Source organism: Bos indicus, chromosome 7 (assembly GCF_029378745.1).
Source record: "Bos indicus isolate NIAB-ARS_2022 breed Sahiwal x Tharparkar chromosome 7, NIAB-ARS_B.indTharparkar_mat_pri_1.0, whole genome shotgun sequence".
Lineage (NCBI taxonomy): Eukaryota > Metazoa > Chordata > Mammalia > Artiodactyla > Bovidae > Bos > Bos indicus.
This window is the reverse complement of record NC_091766.1, coordinates 2,719,834-2,741,761: the sequence shown is the minus strand read 5'-3', so window position 1 is coordinate 2,741,761 and position 21,928 is coordinate 2,719,834. Positions and strand designations below refer to the sequence as shown.

The 21,928-nt window shown below is 54.9% G+C and overlaps 1 protein-coding gene across 39 annotated transcripts in view; it reads left to right on the top strand.

The window, feature by feature from the left end:
- The window catches only part of OBSCN (obscurin, cytoskeletal calmodulin and titin-interacting RhoGEF), a 230,155-nt gene that overhangs the window by 124,539 nt on the left and 83,688 nt on the right, over positions 1-21,928 (top strand). For all 39 annotated transcript variants that reach the window (XM_070792362.1, XM_070792374.1, XM_070792359.1 and 36 more), the window contains 20 exons: positions 4,936-5,211; positions 6,456-6,740; positions 6,894-7,160; positions 7,324-7,593; positions 8,637-8,903; positions 9,181-9,447; positions 9,637-9,749; positions 9,858-10,011; positions 10,195-10,356; positions 10,475-10,579; positions 11,329-11,595; positions 12,028-12,297; positions 12,416-12,682; positions 13,038-13,304; positions 13,412-13,678; positions 14,681-14,953; positions 15,662-15,928; positions 16,145-16,411; positions 20,315-20,587; positions 20,991-21,257. In XM_070792362.1, the coding sequence (XP_070648463.1) occupies positions 4,936-5,211; positions 6,456-6,740; positions 6,894-7,160; positions 7,324-7,593; positions 8,637-8,903; positions 9,181-9,447; positions 9,637-9,749; positions 9,858-10,011; positions 10,195-10,356; positions 10,475-10,579; positions 11,329-11,595; positions 12,028-12,297; positions 12,416-12,682; positions 13,038-13,304; positions 13,412-13,678; positions 14,681-14,953; positions 15,662-15,928; positions 16,145-16,411; positions 20,315-20,587; positions 20,991-21,257 (4,851 nt within the window). The remainder of the gene's footprint in view (positions 1-4,935; positions 5,212-6,455; positions 6,741-6,893; positions 7,161-7,323; positions 7,594-8,636; positions 8,904-9,180; positions 9,448-9,636; positions 9,750-9,857; positions 10,012-10,194; positions 10,357-10,474; positions 10,580-11,328; positions 11,596-12,027; positions 12,298-12,415; positions 12,683-13,037; positions 13,305-13,411; positions 13,679-14,680; positions 14,954-15,661; positions 15,929-16,144; positions 16,412-20,314; positions 20,588-20,990; positions 21,258-21,928) is intronic.

The window sequence follows — 21,928 nt, the reverse complement described above, 5'->3', positions numbered from 1 at the left end:
TCGTATCTCCCATCTTCCCACCTCCCATTCTCGTGCTCATGGCTGATCCCAGGGACGCTGGGTGGGAATGGTGTGTGTGTGAGGAGGGGGGGCCTCTCTTGTGCACCCCAAGTGGTGTTTCCGTGTTGTAATGTTCCAGCTGATCTTTGGTGCCCAGGACCCTGGCTCCATCTGGCCCTTGGGGTCTCAAGTGGGCCACATGTCTCTCACCTTGGGAAATGTGAAAGTACTTTTTGGATGTTTTAGCAATGTCCAAATTCTCTCACCCAGCGTTGTATGAGGATTCTCCCTAATCAGAGATGTGTGTAGTTTTTTGAACCTGATAAGAGGATTTCAGCCACATAATCATGCTTGGCATTACCTCAAGTCTGAATTTATGTTAGTTGTTATGGGACACACTTTCTTTCTTGCACATTGTTGTAGAAGTTATCTATCTAAATGTTGCAAAATCTAGGTTTCTGTTCTGTTGCAACGTCTGTGCAAAGTAAACCAAGAGAAGAGGATTGGTGCCTTTGACATGCGCCTCTGAGATATGGTACATTCTTTTAAAAGCAAATTTTGGTTTTCTTTTGCCTCCAGTTAGTACATTCTGTGTCAGGATTCCCTTTGGAGCTTGATTTATAAATTTAGAAATGGAGAGTAGTAAGGAGCTTTCCCTACACCAATAGGCTTTCCTAAAGATGAGGCACTGTAGTAGCAGTACTGACTGGTAGAGCAGCATTTGTTTCATAGCATTTCCTAAGGACGCGTGTCTTTCTGTACCTTCTGAGCTGGTTCACAGAGATGTCTGCAGACTACCTTTAGTTTCCTTTTGTTAAGAGAGGTTAACTTCAAACAGAGGTGGGCTGTGGCTCTGTCTTGACTCCTAAGTGCCACCACATAACAGTTTGATATTGTATTAGTATATACTGATTCATAGGTATATTATCAGTTCAGTTAGTATAAGTTCAGTCACTCAGTTGTGTCCGACTCTTTGCGACCCCATGAATCGCAGCACGCCAGGCCTCCCTGTCCATCACCAACTCCTGGAGTTCACTCAGACTCACGTCCATTGAGTCGGTAATGCCATCCAGCCATCTCATCCTCTGTCGTCCCCTTCTCCTCTGCCCCCAATCCCTCCCAGCATCAGAGTCTTTTCCAATGAGTCAACTTAGATACCAAGAAATCCACTGTGAATCATTTTGACATTATTATAATCAAAACCTGATATTATTTCACACAAGTAAATTTGAAAAGTTTTGAAATATTGGCCAATTCTTAGAAAACTATATCAAAACTTACACAAGAAGAAATAAACTTGAACAGTCTTATAATCTTTTAGATAAATGGAACCATAATAAAATAATCTCATAGAACAAGATTAAGCTCAGTGGCTCTACTGGCAAATTATATGAAATATTCTGGAAAACTATTTCCTATTCACGGAGATTCTTTAAGAGAATGGAAAAGGGATATATATGTGTGTGTGTCTATTTATATGTGTGTGTGTGTGTATAACACTCTTCAACTCATTTTATGTAGCTACCGTAGTATTGATACCCAAATCTGACAAAGTATAAAGAATTGAAATTACAGGTCAATCTTTTATCGATGTCAATGTCAAAATCCTATACAAAATATTGGCAAAGTGAATGGAGCAATACACGAAGATCTTAATCCAGGAATGCAATTGTTCAACATCAGAACATTAGAAAAATCAATCTATAACATTAAGAAGCTAAAAGAGAAAAAGCATATTCCTGCCTTTAAAAGTACAGAATAAAAGTACTTGAAAAAATGTTTACATCATATCTAGATTGAGTTTTATAAAATACAGCATACATTCATTTTGATAACTTCTTACTGAACTAGTAATAAACGGATAGATCCTTAATTTGATACAGAGTACTAAAGAAAACGACATCAAACATCACACTTGCAGAGAAACCTTGAAAGCTTTCCTTTTCATTGGGGCATTTCAAGTGGCTCCACTATCACAACTTATGTCCAATATTGTAGAGACTGTCAGGAAAAATATAAAGTAAAATTTAGGTAAAGCAAAAAGTGGAGTTCCTAGATGATAACATTATTAATGCAGAGAGTAGAAAGAATTTTTAAAGTTAGTAAGAAAGTTAAGAATAATCGCCACATACAAAATACACAGAAAACGCCTCTAAGTTGATGTACTAGCAACTGAGAGTCAGAAAATAATATTTTAAGACAGTTACAATAGCATCAAAAGTATCATGCTTCTAATTCCATGTCTAGTAAAATTTGTTTAAGGCTTCCAAGAGAGGATATTAAACATTTTAGGGAGGCAGTGAAGATCTAAATGAATGGTGAGCTATGCATGGAAGGCATGAAGGTGTCCATTCCCACTCAAAACCCTGGAGGAGGAAATGGCATCCCAGTCCAGGCATTCTTGCCTGGAGAACTCCATGGGCAGAGGAGCCTGGCCAGCTACAGTCCTTGGGGTTGCAAGAGTTGGACACAACTGAACACGTACCACCAATCAAAATCCAAAGGGAAGTTCTTCTGTGTGTCTGTCAAAACTGACAAGTTGATTCCGAGGGCCAGGTGGAACGGAAGCACTCGTAAAATGAGAGCCTTTGATCTGCAAGATATCAAACATTATAAAATTACAGTAGTGAACAGCTGGGTTTCAGTGCAGGAATAAATACAAAGAAATAGAATAGTGAGCTCTGAAACAGCCCTGCATTTAACCAAACTCTCCCATCCCTTTTCTGTTTTCTATGTAGTGCTAGTGTGTAGTGTAGAGAGTAATTTTTTCATAAACTGTGCAAATGCCATATAACCATATATATATGTGTGTGTGTATATATATTTATATCTGTTCCTCTATAATAAAAATTGACGTCTCTCTCACAGCACACATGGACACCAACTCCCGGTGGGTTAGAGACTCCAATATAGAAGTTTGGAGAAGGCAATGGCACCCCACTCCAGTACTCTTGCCTGGAAAATCCCATGGATGGAGGAGCCTGGTGGGCTGCAGTCCATGGGGTCGATAGAGTCGGACACAACTGAGCGACTTCACTTTCACTTTTCACTTTCATGCACTGGAGGAGGAAATGGCAACCCACTCCAGTGTTCTTGCCTGGAGAATCCCAGGAACAGGGCAGCCTGGTGGGCTGCCATCTGTGGGGTCGCACAGAGTCGGACACAACTGAAGTGACTTAGCAGCAATGACCTGATGGTAATAAAAGATTTAAGCAGTATATAAATGTATTAATCACAAAGGATACATTTTTAAAAATTAATTAGTTTTAATTGGAGTATACTTCCTTTACAATATTGTGGTGGTTTTGCCATACATCGACATGAATCAGCCACGGGTGCACATGTGTCTCCCCATCCTGAACCACACTCCCACCTCCCTCCCCACCCCGTCTCTCTGGGTTGTCCCAGAGCCGTCGGCTTTGAGTGCCCTGCTTCATGCATCCAACTTGCACTGGTTATCTGTTTTACATATGGTAATGTACGTGTTTCAATGCTGTTCTCTCAAATCTTCCCACCCTCACCTTCTCCCACTGAGTCCAAAAGTCTTTACTTTACATCCGTGTCTTTTGCTGCCTTGCATATAGGATCGTTGCTATCATCTTTGTAAATTCCACATACATGCATCAATATACTGTATTGGTGTTTCTCTTTCTGACTTACTTCCACTCTGTGTAACAGGCTCCAGTTTCATCCACCTAATTAGAACTGACTCAAATGCGTTCCTTTTTATAGCTGAATAATATTCCACTGTGTGTATGTACCACATCTTCCTTATCTGTTCATCTGCCAGTGGAGATCTAGGTTGCTTCCATGTCCTCGGTTCAGTTCAGTCACTCAGCTGTGTCCAATTCTTTGTGACCCCATGGACTGCAGCACTCCAGGCTTCCCTGTCCATCACCAGTTCCCAGACCTTGCTCAATCTCATGTCCATCGAGTCGGTGATGCCATCCAACCATCTCAACCTCTGTCGTCCCCTTCTCATCCTGGCTTCAATCTTTCCCAGCATCAGGGTCTTTTCCAGTGAGTCAGTTCTTTGCATCAGGTGTCCTGGCTGTTGTAAACAGTGCTTCAGTGAACACTGGGGTACACATATCTCTTTCAGTTCTGGTTTCCTCAGTGTGTATGCCCAGCAGTGGGATTGCTAGGTCATATGGCAGTTCTATTCCCAGTTTTTTAAGGAATCTTCATACTTTTCTCCATAGTGGCTGTACTAGTTTGCATTCCCACCAACAGTGTAAGAGGGTTCCACAAAGGACATTTGACATACTTGCCCGTGTTAAAACTGAGAACTTTATGTCAACAGAAGACACGCAAAAGATAAGGAAGCAAGTGACAAAGATGGAGAAAATATTTACACAGCCATAACTGTGAAGGTTCTAATATAAATATATGAAGAGCTCCTGAAAATGAAGAAGGAAAAGACAGACAATGCTACTGATAACTCGGTAAATGTCTGGCAGTGATCCTGAAGAAGGGCAGACTCCAAAAGCCAAAAAGATGAGAAATGGTGCTTCACTTTGTAAGCCGTTAGGACTGTGCAAAGGAAAGCTCAGGAAGTACAACCATGCTCCCTACTGGCTTGCCACCAGTTGATGACACTGAGAGGATGGAGCCTCAGGAACGCACATGCACTGTGGGTGGGAGAGTTCTCTGTGTGAGAAAGACTGCATTATCTAGGAAGGTTGAAGGGCACGTGCATCCTGATCCCACATTTCCTTTCCTAGAGGAATCTGTGCAGGGAAGAAATCTTTCCCAGAGCCCCCACTTGGAGCAGGACGCACGGAATGTATAGATCAATTGTGGGCACTTATGGGACAACACAGAGCCTGGAGCAGGGCCCAGCCCCCTTCCTACCTGCCCAGCCCTTCTTTCCATACTGCTGCATTCCTGACTTAGATGGCGTCTCTGAGCCTGTGCATCCTTCCTTGTCTGCAGAGCCTATGGTGGTGTTTGCCAAGGAGCAGCCGGCATGCAGTGAAGTGCAGGCCAAGGCAGGCGCCCGCACCACACTGAGCTGCGAGGTGGCCCAGGCCCAGACGGAGGTGACGTGGTACAAGGATGGGAAGAAGCTGAGTTCGAGCTCGAAAGTGCATGTGGAGGCCAAGGGCTGCACCCGGCAGCTGGTGGTGCAGCAGGCGGGCAAGGCAGACGCCGGGGAGTACAGCTGCGAGGCCGGGGGCCAGAAGGTCTCCTTCCACCTGGATGTCACAGGTGGGTGCCAAGGCTGGGTGGGGGGGTGTGAGTGCGGGGGATGCTGGGTCCTCTGCTGGGTTCTCCACGGATGCAGTCAGCTCCAGGGCTCTGTCTCCCCGCAAGGCCCTTGAGTGGCAGGACGCCTGCCAGAGCCCCGAGTCCAGGACACTCTTGACATCTGCTCCCCCAGATTCCCGCTTCTCTCCGCCACATCCATACCTTTCCCAGTGTGAAACCTGCCACAGAGGCTTTCTCAGCCATCTGCAGGCTGCTGAAATGGCCATTCTCTGTCTGTGGTCAGCAGGGGGCACTATTCCCATATTAAGTCTTCCTGGGCAGCTGTGGAGCCCTGCTCTGGGGCACTTCTGGCCTTGAACGCCCCTGCCTTCACTGGGTCTGGCGCCCCGTCTCGGCTCGGGCCCCTGACGGTCCAGCTGTATTTAGGTCAGCCTGTTGTGTTGGCCTCTGCTCAGATGCCCATTCTGTCCTGGGCCTGAGCCAAGCCGGTATATTGCCTGCTTGCTCCTGTCCCTCCTGCTCCTGGTGACATCACTGGGTTTCGGAGTCCTGAGCTCAATGACCCTGTCTCTGTCCCCAGCTGTGGTCCTGGCATCTGATCCTGCAGCCAGCATGGTCTTTCCAGGTGGTCCCCTGGATCAGCCCTCACAGGGACCCTCTTAGGCCCCCTCCCAGGGCCTCCCTCTCCCCCTTCTCGGCCCTGGCCTTTCCCCTGCTGCTGGAGGCACTCAGGCTATTTCACAGTCTCAGTCTTTGCCTGGCCTCTCCCCTCCCCACAGGGGGTTCCTCTACTGAGCTTGTCCTCCTCTGCTGCCCTTCCTGGCCCCGCTCCCTCCTGCCCTTCTGGAATGCTGGCCCAGCCCCAGGCTGCATCAGGGTCATTATGTGCCCCGCTTTCCCTGCCTTAGCTGCTCGTGGGGCCCAGCGCCCCTTGGGGTGGGGCAGGGATCCTGGACTCTGAGCTCTTGGTGGACAGAACTTGTGGCCCCCAGGCCTGTGGTCCCAGGTGGCTCCTCCTCACTGCCCTGTGCTGCCCCTGGGAGCCTGGATGGTGCCTGGCAGGCGGAGTGTGGCCCTGAGGCGTTCCTCGCTGGCTTGCTCAGAAGAGAGGCCGGGGTGGAGAGGCGGACAGCCTAGGCAGTTTAATTTCAAGTCTCCCACCGCGTGGCCTGGAGGGGGCTGGTATTCAGGTCAAGGGTGAGAGGGTCCCCTGTCTAATGCTCCTTTGTTATCCCCCTGCCCAGAGCCGGAGTTTGAGACCCCGGCCCCAGAGAAACCCAGACGCAGGGAACCGCTGGTGGTCAGGGAACACGAGGACATCATCCTGACAGCCACTCTGGCCACGCCGTCTGTGGCCACGGTGACGTGGTTCAAAGATGGTGTGGAGATTCGCCGCAGCAAGCGGCACGAGATGGCCAGCCTAGGGGACACCCACACCCTGACCATGCGTGGGGCACAGACCCTGGACAGCGCTGTCTACAGCTGCCGCGTGGGCACAGAGGGGCAGGACTTCCCGGTACAGGTGGAAGGTGAGCAGCTCCATGGGGTGGTCCTCTGGGAACCCCTTGTTGGCAGCATCCTGGAGTGGAGACTGGGTGCGGCTCCGGGCGTGCAACCAGGCGGCTCGGAGCTGGTTCTGCGGCCTGAACCCTGCCAGGCTGACGTCCCCTCCCCTCCCCTAGAGGTGGCTGCCAAGTTTTGCCGCCCCCTGGAGCCCGTGAGCGGGGATCTGGGCGGCACGGTGACGCTGGTCTGTGAGCTGAGCCCTGCGCAGGCTGAGGTGGTGTGGCGCCGCGGAAGCACGCAACTCCGGGCCGGCAAACGCTTCCAGATGGCGGCTGCGGGGCCTCGGCGCTCGCTCACGGTGTCGGGCCTGCGGGCAGAGGATGCAGGGGAGTACGTGTGTGAGAGCCGCGACGACCACACCAGCGCCATGCTCACTGTTATCGGTATGCGTGTGCCAGGTCTGCGGGCTGAGTCGCCGGGGAGGGTGGGTAGCTCGGCGGAGCATTCTTGGGAGGCTTCCGGAAAGAGGTGTCCTTCCGCGGAGTCTGCAAGAGGGGGAGGCCCCGCCTATCCTGTCTGTATCTCAAGTGGAGCCCCTGTCCACAGTACCCCGTGTGGTCAAGTTCACGTCTGGGCTGAGTGCGGTGGTTGCGGAGGAGGGGAGCGAGGCCACTTTCCAGTGCGTGGTGACCCCCAGCGACGTGGCAGTCACATGGTTCCGAGACGGTGTCCAACTACAGTCCAGCGAGAAGTTTCTCATCTCGCAGAAGGGTGCCAGCCACAGCCTGACCATCTTAAGCCTGGCCCTGGAGGATGCCGGCCAGGTCACTGCGCAGGCTGAGGGCATCCAGTCCACAGCTGCCCTCCGGGTCCGAGGTGAGCTTGTGGGGCGGCAGGGAGGGCGCCACAGCTTCTTATACCAGCTTCTCCTAGTGAGCTGGTTCCCAGGTGGCTGTACTGATACACCCTGCTGCCAGCCTGGATCCAGAGCCTTGGGCTGACTTCAGAGGATGTGGGTTTATCAGCTGCAGAGTGGGACCATGGGGCCAGGCACCTGCTCTGAAGGGGAGATGGTAAACTCTTGCAGTGCACACCTGGAGGGAGAGTGGGCAGAGGTCGTGATCCAGGGGGTCTTCCTAGGGAAAGGACCCTTGCTGAGCCCAGAGGTGGGAGAGGTGGCAAGGTGGGCAAGCATATGCAGGGGATGGGGATGCGCTTGGCTCACTGAAGCCAGGTTGTGTGGGGAGAACCAGAACTTTACCCCAGGGGAGCCAAGCCATCTCATGCGGAAGGGAGTTAAATGGGCAGATTCACTTCTGCCCATGGCACAACCTGAGTCTGGGAGGAGGACTCAAACATTTCTCTTCCTTAATGTGGTGCACCAAGGGCCTAGTTGAACAGGGTGCAGCTGGTCTGGGGGCTCGGAGTCTGCCTGTCTCAAGAGCTCTCTGTGTCCCTATGCTTCTGCTCACCAGCCACACTGAGGAGTTTCAGGCTCTTATGGGCGTGGCAGGAGGGTGTTCAGAAGAGGGGAGCAGTATGTGGGAGGGGGACTGGGCAAGAAGAAGCCCTCCTGAAGTGTGGTTGTGTGTGTGCTCAGTCGCTCAGTCGTGTCCGACTCCCTGTGACCCCGTGGACGGTAGCCTGTCAGGCTTCTTTGTCCATGGGATTCTCCAGGCAAAAATGCTGGAGTGGGTTGCCATGCCTTCCTCCAGCTGAAGGGCTCTTATCCACCCATAAAATCATACCTGCGCACACGTGCAGCTGAGCGCTGAGAATGGCCAAGGTCTTCCCTAGCTCGGAATCAGAATGTGGTGGAGGGCAGGTCTGCTGGCTAGGGGTCAGGGGCCGGGTCCCTCTGCCTTGCTTTTCCGAGAGTAAACAGTGGCTCTGGTGATCTCCTTCTCTCATGACTGCAGAGGCTCCAGTGTTGTTCAGAAAGAAGCTGGAGCCACAGACCATGGAGGAGCGGAGCTCAGTGACCATGGAGGTGGAGCTGACTCGGCCGTGGCCGGAGGTCAAGTGGACACGCAATGCTGTAGCACTCGCGTCGGGCGAGAAAGTGGAGATCCACGCCGAGGGTGCACGCCACCGTCTGGTTCTCCACGGTGTGGGTTTCGCTGACCGTGGCTTCTACGGCTGCGAGACACCAGACGACAAGACACAGGCCAAGCTGACTGTGGAAAGTGAGCAGCTAGGCGAGCTTGGTCCAAGGGTTGAGCATTGAGGAGGTAGAGAGGGTAGGAGGAGAGGGACCTCCGTCTGGGGGCAGAGCCTTGGGAAAGGGGGAAAAGGGAAGAAGACCCTGCACTTGGCAGGGGCCGGGGAGGAGGGGAAGGGAGTGAGGGGCGGGGAGGCCTCCCCCACAGGGCACCGTGAGGCTCCCTGGGGTCATGACAAGGGCTGGCCCGAGGGTCAGGGTCTTGCTGCAGTGGCTCATCCTTCCCCTTATTTGTCCCGTAGTGCGCCAGGTCCGGCTCGTGCGGGGCCTGCAGGCCGTGGAGGCGCAGGAGCAGGGCATGGCCACTATGGAAGTAGAGCTGTCCCACGCTGACGTGGAGGGCAACTGGACTCGAGACGGTCTTCGGCTCCAGCCAGGACCCAACTGCCAGCTGGCGGTGCACGGCCCCACACACACCCTCACGCTGTCACGGCTGCAGCGGCAGGACGGTGGCTTGGTGGCCTTCAGGGCGGAGGGCGTGCACACCTCTGCTCATCTGGTGGTCACTGGTGGGTGCTTATGGGTGGGGCAGCACTCACTCCAAGGTGTCTGCCCCTGTCCCTACGGTGCCAGGGAGGCAGGTGGGGCATCGTAGGGGAGGGGACTCGTTCCTAAAACCAGCTGAGTGACTCCAGCCAGTTCAGACTCTGCCCTGCACGGAGGCCCTGCTTCTCAGCACTTCCCTCTTGTCTTCCCAGAGCTGCCTGTGAAGTTCGTCCGCCCTCTGCAGGACGTGGTGGCCACAGAGAAGGAAAAGGTGGCCCTGGACTGTGAGCTCTCACGCCCCAATGTGGATGTGCGCTGGTTGAAGGTGCCCGCAAACTCCTCTGCCCCCTCTTGCCTCTCACCGGGGGTGGGCAAGTGTCAGACCGCTCTGCTGGGCAGTACCAGCCCTTGACTCGGCCTCGTTCCTTCACAGGACAACGTGGAGCTGCGGGTAAGCAAGACCATGGGCATGATGGCCCAGGGGGCCTGCAGGAGTCTCGTCATTTACCGATGTGAGCTCGGAGACCAGGGCGTGTATGTGTGCGATGCCCACGATGCTCAGAGCTCGGCCTCCCTGAAGGTGCAAGGTGAGGGCTGGGCGGGTGGCTGCAAGGACCTTCTGGCCCCCTACTGCGACCCCCAGCAAGTGCTTGGCCCTCTAGTTCTGCCCTTGTGCCCAGCCTGTACCCCGTCAGCAAGCTGGGCCAGGGGTGGCGGTCAGATAGGACGCCTGTGCCTCGGGGTGTAGCAGGGCCTGCTCTGTGCCCCAGGCCGGAATGTGCAGATCGTGAGGCCTCTGGAGGATGTGGAAGTGGTGGAGAAAGAGGGCGCCACCTTCTCCTGTGAGGTCTCCCACGATGAGGTGCCTGCGCAGTGGTTCTGGGAGGGCAGTAAGCTGCGGCCCAGTGACAACGTGAGGATCCGCCAGGAAGGTGAGACGGGGACAGTGGGGGGCCAAAGCAGGGGTCCTCCCCACTTCCTGCCCCCAGGCCACCCCTCCCCATCCCCGGGCCACCCTGCCCTTTAGTCCTGAGTGGGCTTTGTCCCCAGGAAGGACATACACTCTCATCTATCGGAGAGTCCTGGTGGAAGATGCAGGGGAAATCAAGTTTGTAGCGGAAAATGCAGAATCGCGAGCCCAGCTCCGAGTAAAAGGTAATGGGAGCCCCGAACAAGGCATGGGCTGGACAGTGTCTGTGTGGACAAGTACATGTGCTGAGTCTTACGGGGCTGGAAGGCCCGCTGTCTTTGTCCTGGGGTCCCTCCCGGAATGAGGTTAGAAATGACCCAGGAGGAGGGAAATGGGTATTCCCTCCTCAGCAGGAAGAAAGTGGACTAGAGGAGGCAGTCTTGCGGTCTCCTTCTTTGTTGAACATGTAGTTACCAGTAAATTCTCCCTCCTGGGACCTCAGCAAATGCTGGAGAGAAAGGGTGTGAGGCCCGGCAGGAGGTGAGCGTACAAGCCTTTTGTCTGGTGAACTTGGTGACAGTCAAGGTGACGGTGGGGCAGGAGGGAGAAAGGGCCTGGGAACAGGCTGCAGGTAGGGGCCCGGGTATTGGATACGTATGGAGGGGACAGGGTGCAGAGGATTCGGGGTGTGCAGGGTGAGGGTAAGGCCGTGTGGCGAGGGGATGGATGGGATGTCTGGGTGGGGCAGGCACGCACATGCCAAGGGCCCCCTGGATAAGTCCTTGTGGTCAGAGGTGAGCAGCACGTCCCAGGCCAGCCTGAGGGTGAGACTCTGCTGCGCTGCCCGCTAGCTCTGGTGGGCGGGTCGCTGGGCTCTTTTTAGCCTGAGCATGGGGTCCCAGGTTGGCTGGTGGGAAGATGCACAGCCCAAGCACCCCGTCCTGGGGGTTTGGGCTCACTGTGCCCACTCTGACCCCGCGGGCTATACTCCCAGAGCTGCCTGTGTCCATCCTCCGCCCGCTGCGGGATAAGATTGCCATGGAGAAGCACCGCGGCGTGCTTGAGTGCCAGATGTCCAGGGCCAGTGCCCAGGTGCGGTGGTTCAAGGGTAGCGTGGAGCTCCATCCCGGAGCCAAGTACGAGATGGTCAGTGACGGCCTCTACCGCAAGCTGGTCATCAACGCCGTCCAGCCCGAGGACGAGGACACCTACACGTGTGATGCCGGCGATGTGAAGACCAGTGCACAGTTCTTCGTAGAAGGTTTGGGCGGGGCCAGGTGGAAGCTGTTCCTTTTTTCCCCAGGAGAAGGGTTGTGGCCTTTGGCACTTGGAGGCTCGGGCTTCCCAGGTCGCGCTAGTGGTAAAGAACCGCCTGCCAGTGCAGGAGACATAAGAGGCCTGGGTTCGGTCCCTGGGTGGGGAAGATCCCCTGGAGGAGGGCAGGGCAACCCACTCCAGTATTCCTGCCTGGAGAATACCATGGACGGAGGAGCCTGGTAGGCTACAGTCCATAGGGTTGCATAAAGCTGAACACAACTCTGAGAAGGGCCTGATTGGTGGCCTCAGGGTGCTCCCAAGAGGATGTGACTGTGCTTGAGAGAGTCTGTTCCCAGGAGCAGGGCCTGCAGAGGTGCAGGGGCGGGGCTCACGACCCTCCCGTGGGACTGCCCCACTGACTGGCCCTCATCCACAGAGCAGTCCATCGTGGTCGTGCGGGGCCTGCAGGATGTGACGGTGATGGAGCCGGCGCCCGCCTGGTTCGAGTGTGAGACCTCCATCCCCTCAGTGCGGCCCGCCAAGTGGCTCCTGGGGAAGACGGTGCTGCAGGCGGGGCCTGACGTGGGGATAGAGCAGGAGGGCACGGTGCATCGGCTGACGCTGCGGCGCACCTACTCCACCATGACGGGGCCGGTGCACTTCACCATCGGCAAATCGCACTCCACCGCCTCCTTGGTGGTCTCTGGTGAGAGGGTGCTGCCCAGTGGCTCGGCTGAGGGTGGACAGGGCCTGGGGGGCGGGGGTTCCGGCCTCGTGGTCTGGCCCACTTTATGCCTGCTTCCCTCTTTGCTTTCCCACGGCAGACATTCCTGTGGTGCTCACACGGCCCCTGGAGCCCAAGGTGGGGCGGGAGATGCAGTCCGTCGTCCTGTCCTGTGACTTCAAGCCTCCCCCCAAGGCTGTGCAGTGGTACAAGGAGGAGACGCCCCTGGCGCCATCCAGCAAGTTCAAGATGAGGCTGGAGGGCCACATGGCGGAGCTGCGTGTCCTGCGGCTCACCCCTGACGACGCTGGGGTCTACCGGTGCCAGGCTGGCAGCGCCCAGAGCAGCGCGGAGGTCACTGTGGAAGGTAGAGAGAGGGGGCGTGGGCCCCAGAGGGTCTCTAGGAGGTCACTGTGGAAAGTAGAGAGAGAGGGGCGTGGGCCCCGTGGGGTCTCTAGGAGGTCACTGTGGAAGGTAGAGAGAGGGGGCGTGGGCCCCAGAGGGTCTCTAGGAGGTCACTGTGGAAGGTAGAGAGAGAGGGGCGTGGGCCCCAGAGGGTCTCTAGGAGGTCACTGTGGAAGGTAGAGAGAGAGGGGCGTGGGCCCCGGGGGGTCTCTAGGAGGTCACTGTGGAAGGTAGAGAGAGAGGGGCGTGGGCCCCAGGGGGTCTCTAGAGGAAGCAGCAGAGGCGATCATGCTGACGCCGCCTCATGCTCCCGGCAGAACGGAAGGTGACGGTGACGCAGCCGCTGGAGGACGTGGAGGTCGCGGAGGAGGGCCGTGCCTGCTTCTCCTGCGAGCTGTCCCACGAGGACGAAGAAGTGGACTGGTTGCTCAACGGGACACCGGTCTTTAACGACAGCTTCCATGAGATCACCCACGAGGGCCGCCGCCACACACTGGTGCTGAAGCGGGTCCGGCAGGCTGACAGGGGCACCGTGAGCATCTCCTCCCCCAAGGTTGCGGCCTCCGCCCACCTGGCGGTCAGAGGTGAGGTGGCTGTGTGTGGTCCGTGGGGACCCTTGGGACACGCACCCTTTACCCAGGGGGCCAGAGGCGGCAGTTGGTCCCCTGAGTCGCCCACGCTCTTCCTGCAGGGAAGCCGGTGGTGTTCCTGAAGGCGTTGGACGATGTGTCTGCAGAGGAGCGGGGCAGACTGACCTTGCAGTGCGAGGTTTCTGACCACCAAGCCCACGTGGTGTGGCGGAAGGACGGTGTGGAGTTGGGTCCCAGTGACAAGTACGACTTCCTGCACACGGCGGGCACGCGAGGCCTCGTGGTGCACAGCCTGACTCGGGAGGATGCTGGCCTGTACACCTGCCACGTGGGCACTGATGAGACCCGTGCCCGTGTCAGCGTGCATGGTGCGTGCTGCGGCCAGCTGCAGATGTGGGGCCAGGGCACCGGGGCGTGGCTCTGGGCGTGCCTGTGCTCAGGGCACCCACCCACTTCAGAGGCCAGGGTCTGCTCTGCTGAGCCTGGGGAGATCAGGGCAGGCTCCTGAAGGAGTGGCCTCGACAGGGTCTTAGAAGGCCCAGGTGCAGGCAGGTGGGCCAGGGGTAACAGGCAACAGAGCAAAGCCTGGGAGATAGACTGGCCCTGCTTGATCAAGTCCCAGGGGCTAAAGGATTCAGCGGAGGCTGGAAGCTTCCCTCTGCACCTGGGGATGTGTGGGCAGGCACAGGAGCCCCAGAGGGAGGCGTCAGGAGGGTGGTGCATGGGAGAGGCTGTGATGTCAGGCAGAGGATGCCCCCGGAGGACGCCCAGGCCATGGCACCGCCTGGTGAAGGTGGCTGTGGGCAGGTCACCTTTCTCTTCCCAGGCTCCTTCCCGTCTGGGCATGGTTCTGGCGGGTCCCCGAGGTCCCGTGTATGTCTGTCCTGACTCCACTCCCTGAGTCCTTTCCCCTCTCATGTGTTTGGCAGGCGTGTTGCCCAGTGACCCCCTGGCTGGTCCCTGATGGTCTGGCCAGTTTGTGATGAGACAGGAAGGGGAAGGGTGGTGTGGTGGGTTTGTCTTAGAGCTGGATTCCCCTGCATTTGGGGGAGCTGTTCTTTTTAATGGAGCGTGTAAGCTGGTGGCAACTGGGTGGTGCTTATTCTCGCCACGTTATTCTCTAGCAAATGTGAAGGGAGTCATCCTGGTTGCCACTCACAGCCATCAGCCATCTGACTTCCAGGGTGTGGCCAGCGGGAGGCCGAGAGAACCCTTGCTGAGAGAGGCAGGAGGCCTCCTGGGAGCGGGGCTGGAGAGGGGGGTATGCGGGTCATCCAGGGGCGTGCCCCCTCCTGGGGTCTGCCTGAGGCTGCTGTCGGTTGATGGTGCCTGTCTCGTGGGGCGTGACAGCTGTCTCCCGTGGCCCGCAGAGCTGCATGTGGGCATCACCAAGAGGCTGAAGACAGTGGAGGTGCTGGAGGGCGAGAGCTGCAGCTTCGAGTGCATCCTGTCCCATGAGGACACTGGCGACGTGGCTGAGTGGACAGTGAGCGGGAAAACAGTGGGCAGCTCTGGCCGCTTCTGTGCCACGCGCCAGGGCCGCAAGTACACTCTAGCTATCCGAGATGCCGTGCCAAGTGACGCTGGGGAGGTGGTCTTCTCTGTGCGGGGCCTCACCTCCAAGGCCTCGCTCATCGTCAAAGGTGGGTGAGTGGTGGCAACGGGGACTGACTGGCTGGGGCAGGTCAAGGGGGTGTGTCCAGGGGCTGCTTTGGGAGCTCCTGAGCCTGGGCTCTTCCCAGGAAGCCTGGAGCCGGGGTCCTGGGCTTGGAAGCTGCAAGGGTTTGTGTCTAGGCACTGCCTCCCCAGGCCCTGCTGAGCACCTAGAGGTATCTGTTGGAGTACTGGGGGGTTCTGGTCATCCAGAACTGCGTGGACGACCAGGATTACCCTTTAGGATGAGGTTCTGGAGCCTTTGGGCAGGAGCAGGGTTTGTAATCTTCAGTCCGTGGTTCAAATGCTGTGGTAGCTTCCAAGGTGTATGGCTCATGTTGGTAGTGAAATTGCCACTGAAATTTATGAGCTGCTACTTCCAGCATAAATACTTGGTGACAGTGGGTGAAGCTCAGCTCATGGCCATGCTTTGAGTTACAGAGCTCTGAACAGTGATGATTCTATAGTCTAACAGCTCTTTTTCCCAGGGTCCTCCCCTGGCATTCCAGGGCTCTGAGGTCCCTGGGCCTGAGGTTCCAGAGTTGGAAGTTTTAGAGCTGTGGGTTCTGTGGTCTCAACATCCAGAGCTTGATAGCTCTTGAATGCTTGCCTTGTCTTAACCCCAGCCATGGCTAGGGCCATGGTCATGGGTGGAGCTATGGCCAGGCCTTATCAGGCACCGTATCTGTTCTTTTCAGAGAAGTCAGTTGACATTATGAAGCCACTGGAAGACCAGCAGGCCATGCTGGGTGAGGATGTGGTGCTGAGGTGTGAGCTGTCACGGGAGGGGACCCCGGTGCGCTGGTTGAAGGATGGGAAGGCCATCCGCAAGAGTCAGAAGTATGACCTGCTCACTGAAGGCACTCGGGCCTCGCTGGTCATCCATGCAGCCACACTCAAAGACTCGGGCAAATACACATGTGAGACGGAGTCTTCCAAAAGCACAGCCAGTCTCCAAGTGGAAGGTAAACCCCGTGAGAGCCTGGGGCTGCCCCCTGGGAGCCGTTCTGTCCCAGTTAGGAAGGGAGAGGCACCCAGCAGATAAGGGACTCACCCAGGTCCCTGAGGGTCTGTGGGTGGGCCAGGAGAACCACCTGTGATGGGAATGATTTCCCGTCCTGAGGGCCTGCATGGCATCTGCACAGGCCTCACCCTCGCATTCATTCTTACCCCTCCACCAGAAAAGGCAAACCGGTTCACGGAGCCGTTGGCTGACCTGCACGTGGAGGAGAAGGGCACAGCCACGTTCACCTGCAAGACGGAGCGCCCCGCGGTCTCCGTGGCCTGGCGCAAGGGCCTCACGGAGCTGCAGGCCTCGGGGAAGCACGCGCCCAGCCAGGAGGGCCTGACCTTGCGGCTCACCATCAGCGCCCTGGAGAAGGCAGACAGTGACACCTACACCTGCGACATTGGCCAGGCCCAGTCCCAGGCGCGGCTCCTGGTGAAAGGTTAGGCCTGGGCACCGTGCTGTTGCTCGCATTTGCCCACTGATTTCAAGGCCTGTGGTGTGCCCAGGTGTAAGCTATGTCTAAAGTAGATTTGTAGGTGGGCAGTCAATGGCACCCCACTCCAGTACTGTTGCCTGGAAAATCCCACGGATGGAGGAGCCTGGTGGGATGCAGTCCATGGGGTCGCTGAGAGTCGGACATGACTGAGCGACTTCACTTTCACTTTTCACTTTCATGCATGGGAGAAATGGCAACCCACTCCAGTGTTCTTGCCTGGAGAATCCCAGGCACGGGGGAGCCTGGTGGGCTGCCGTCTATGGGGTCGCACAGAGTCGGACACGACTGAAGCACCTTAGCAGCAGCAGCAGCAGAGATCAGAGCTCTGCCTGGCCCTGGACTAACTCAGCCTCGGTTTCCCCTCTCCAGGAGGCTTGCCCTGGGTGGTCTTGTCGCTGGGCCTGGTATCAGTGAGCTGGCAGCCCTCGTCTACGTGTGCATTTGTTTGCCGGGTGAATGTTTCTGGAGCCCTTCCGGCATGTGTTCACACATGGGCTCTGCACGTACTTACACATGAATGTACCTCCTCCACCCCTGTGGAGAGTCACTGGCTCAGGGATGTCTTCAGGTTTGAACAGCAGTTTTCACCGGGCCGGCAGGATGAGGGTTGTCATTCTCCTACTTCACTGATAAGGAAACCGGGGCTTCACTGCGGCTTATTGGCTGCTCCAGGGTTGCAGGGCAAGTAGGCATCAGGGCCGGGTTGAGCCTAGCCCTTCTGATCCCAGGGCTGGCGTCAGGGTGAAGTCAGCTGTAGGTCCTTCCCGGGATCTATCCATAGAAAATAACAAAGAAGCCCCACTCTGGAATTTTTTCCTCTTTTTCAGTGAAATACAGTGAATCCACTGAGCTCAGTGAAAACATTTCATTGGTGCAATGGAATCACAGCTGTCTAATCTAAAGGGAATGTTAATGCTTAAAAAGGGCAATTAAAGCAAGTGTCCAGACTTCCTTGGTGGTACAGTGGTTGAGAATCTGCCTTGCAGTGCAGGGAATGTGGGTTCAATCCCTGCTCAGGGAACTAAAATCCCACATGCCTTGGAGCAGCTAAGTCTGCCTGCCACAATTACTGAAGCCCCCATGCTAAGACCTAATGTAGCTAAATAGATGGTAAATAAATAAACATATGCGTTATAAAAGTGGGGCTTCCCTGGTAGCTCAGTCTGTAAAGAATCTGCCTGCAGTATAGGAGACCTGGGTTTGATCCCTGGGTTAGGAAGATCCCCTTGAGAGGGAAATGGCAACCCATTCCAGTATCCTTGCTTGGAAAGTCCCATGGACAGAGAAGCCTGCCTGGCGGGCTGCGGTCCTTGGGGTCGCAAAGAGTAGGGCACGACTGAGCGACTAACACAGTTATACAAGTGAGTGTACTGTAATAGCAACATATAGTCTTTGGACAAATCCAGAACACAGGCTGTGCCAGGCTGATGCTTCCTGCCAAAGCCTCCTCCTTGTGTGTCAGTTCATGAATCACAACTGACACACAAAGATAAGGAGGTCAGTGCCTGTCTCCTTTTGAATAAATCACCCTCCGGATGCGCCATCTCATGTTGCCAAAGTGCTATGCTCAGTAGGCCAGCAAATTTGGAAAACTCAGCAGTGGGCACAAGACTAGAAAAGATCAGTTTTCATTCCAATCCCAAAGAAGAGCAATGCCAAAGAATGTTCAAACTACTATACAGTTGCCCTCATTTCACACTGGGCTCCCCTGGTGCCTCAATGGTAAAGAATCTGCCTGCAATGCAGGAGACCTGGGTTCGATCCCTGGGTCACAAAGATCCCCTGGAGGAGGGCAAGGCAACCCTCTCTAGTACTCTTGCCTGGAGAATCCCCATAGACAGAGGAGCCTGGCGGGATGCAGTCCATAGAGTCGCACGGAGTCAGACACAACTGAAGCGACTAAACAGCAGAAGCAGTAAGGTTATGCTCAAAGTCCTTCAAGCCAGGCTTCAGCAGTATGTGAACTAAGAACTTCCAGATGTACAATCTGGGTTTAGAAAAGGCACAGGAACCAGAGATCAAATTGCCAACATTTGCTGAATCATAGAGAAAGCAAGGAAATTACAGAAAAACATCTGCTTCATTGACTACGCTAAAGCCTTTGATTATGTGGATCACAACAAACTGTGGAAAATTCTTTAAGAGATGGGAATACCAGACAACCATACCTGTCTCCTGAGAAACCTGTATGCAGGTCAAGAAGCTGCAGTTAAAACGGGACATGGAACAATGAACTGGTACAAAATTGGGAAAGGAGTGCATTGGATATTGTCACCCTGCTTATTTAGCTTATATGCAGAGTACATCATGTGCAATTCCAGGCTGGAAGAAGCACAAGCTGGAATCAAGATTGCTGGGAGAAGTATCGATAAGCTCAGATATGCAGATGACACCCCTCTAATGGCAGAAAGGGAAGAGGAACTAAAGAGCCTCTTGATAAGGGTGAAAGAGGAGTTTGAAAAATCTGGCTTAGAACTCAACATTCAAAACTAAGATCATGGCATCAGGTCCCATCACTTCATGGCAAATAATAGAATGGGGAAAAGTGATAGATTTTCTTTTCTTGGGCTCCAAAACCACTGTGGACAGTGACTTCAGCCATGAGATTAAAAGACGCTTGCTCCTTGGAAGGAAAGCTATGAGAAACCTGTTGCTGCTACTGCTGCTAAGTCGCTTCAGTCGTGTCCAACTCTGTGCGACCCCATAGACGGCAGCCCACCAGGCTCCCGTCCCTGGGATTCTCTAGGTAAGAACACTGGAGTGGGTTGCCATTGCCTTCTCCAATGACAAACGTAGACAGCATATTAAAAAGCAGAGACATCACTTTGCTGCCAAAGTCCACACAGTCAGAGCTATGTTTCTCCAGTGGTCATGTACGGATGTGAGAGCTGGACCATTAAGATGGGTGAGCGCTGGAGAATGGTGCTTTTTAATTGTGCTGAAGAAGACTCCTGAGAGTCCCTTGGACCGCAGGAAGATCAAACCAATCCATCCTAAAGGAAATCAACTCTAAATATTCATTGGAAGGACTGATGCTGAAGCCAAAGCTCTAGTATTTGGCCACTTGATTTGAAGAGCCGACTCACTGGAAAAGACCCTGATGCTGAGAAAGATTGAAGGCTAAAGGAGAAGGCGGTGGCAGAAGATGAAATGGTTAGATAGCGTCACTGACTCAATGGATGTGAATTTGAGCAAACTCAGGAAGACGGTGGAGGACAGAGGAGCCTGCTGTGCTGCGGTCCACGGGGTCACAAAGAGTCAGACGTGACTTAGGGACTGAACAACAGCAAGAACCGATGTGCCATCTATGGTTTCTGGTATGCAATAGCTTCAAGACACCTGTGAATGCAGAAGGAATCTGGCAGCCAATCAGTACTTAGGACTTCTTAAGCTTTCATTATGCCTAAGACAGCAGCAAAAGAAATTTTTTTTTCTAGAAATTCATGTTGTCAGTCCTCCAAATCATTCAATTTAAATGTTATCGTAGCCGCATGGCTCTTTTTTCCCCCCACACATCTGTTAATACAAAATTGAATGGCATTAAGTGATTTCTGTGGCAGGGACCACGGGTGTAGACGTTACGGAGCACAGCTTGATGGAGGGGCCGTGCTGTGGGTCAGCGTGTGTGCTCTGCAGAAAGCCCCAAGAGGTGGATTAAGGGCTCACTGCTGGGCCTAAAACAAATGCTTTTGGGCCGTTCAGCTCAGACCCACTTAATGTTTTTTTTGTTAGAGTCATTTGCTCGCTCTCTGCTGAGAGCCTACCCCAGATCTGGCCTTGGGGAGCACCCCGTTTCCCTTGGCAGTGATCCAGGGGTCCCTGACATGCCTGTCTGTGTCTCTGCAGGCCAGAAAGTGCTCATCATAGAGGACTTGGAGGACGCGGAGGTGCAGGAGGGCTCCTCGGCCACCTTCTGCTGCCGTATCTCCCCTGCTGACTACAAGCCTGTCCACTGGTTCTTGGACAAAACGCCCCTGTCTGCCAATGAACTCAATGAGATTGAGGCTCAGCCCGGTGGATACCATGTGCTCACCCTGCGGCAGCTGGCGCTCAAGGACTCGGGCACCGTCCATTTTGAGGCAGGTGACCAGCGAACCTCAGCTGCCTTGCAGGTCACAGGTAGGTTGCAGGGCCAGGCCCAGTGCATGGTGGGGACCAGTCCATATGGCTGAGCGTGCAACCTCAGGGCAGTGGCTTGGCCATCTCCTGGGTGAGGCCCTGGGGCTCCCAGAGAAGGAAGGCACCGTAGGCTTCCCTTGGGCTGGAGCCTTGGATCCCAGGGCTGAGTGGTGCTGTCTGAAGACATGTTGTTGTCCATGGTATGCAGAGGTGAACCCAAGGTCAGTGTGGGGGCGGGGCCACACAGAGCCCATCCTGTTCTCCCAGCAGTCCTGTCTGCAGCCCAGAATGGGGGCGTAGCGGCAGGTGGGCACTGACTAGGAGTGCTGCTGGTGTATAGCAAGACCTGGGGCTTCTCCTGCAGGAGCCCCCAACAGTCTTACGCATCCCTCTCTCTCTGCAGAGAAGCCAAGTGTTTTCTCCCAGGGGCTCACGGATGCCACAGTCACGGAGGGGGAGGATCTGACCCTGGTCTGTGAGACTTCCGTCTCAGACAGCCCTGTGTGCTGGACCAAGGATGGGAAGCCCCTGCGGCCATCGGCCCGGTGCCGGCTGACCTATGAGGGCCGCCGGGCCCAGCTGGTCATCACTGAGACCACCCTGCAGGACAGCGGGCGCTACAAGTGTGAGGCTGCGGGCGCCTGGAGCAGCTCCATTGTCAGGGTCCACGGTGAGCCCCGGGAGAGGGGCGCTGGGCAGCCTCCAGCCACCCCTGACACGTCTCTCGCCTCGCTCGGGGCAAGGGGGACTCCAGGACACGCTCTGTCCTCTTTGTGTGGGTGCGGGGTGTCCTAAGGCTCCTTCCGTCCACCTGTATCTTCAGCAGTTCATCCATCTCACTCTGCCCACTGTCTGCCCTGTCTCTGGGTTTCTTCTGCTCCTGAAAGTCTCTCTCACCCTCTCTTGGTCTTCTGACCAGCAGTCTTTTTTTCTCTTTTTTTTAACTTCATTGCTGACTCTCTTGTGTGCTTACACTGCCGTGTCTGCCTTCTCTTGACTTGGCTCATCTCCATCTCAGTTGGCTTGGCCTGGCTACCAAATATCACAGACTGGGTGGCTTAAAAGACAGACATTTGTTGTCTCCTAGGTTTGGAGACCAGAAGTCTGAGATCAAGGTGTTGCAGGCCTGGTTTCCCTCAAGGCCTTTCTGCTTGGCGTATCGATGGCCATCTTTTCCCTGTGTCTTCACCTGGTCATCCCTCTATGTGTGTCTCTGTGCTAATTTCCATTGCTTGTAAGGACACCGATAATATGGGAGTAAGACCCATTCTACTGACCTCATTTAACTCAATCATCTCTTTCAAGACCCCTATCTCCAAATATGGCTCCATTCTTTGGTCC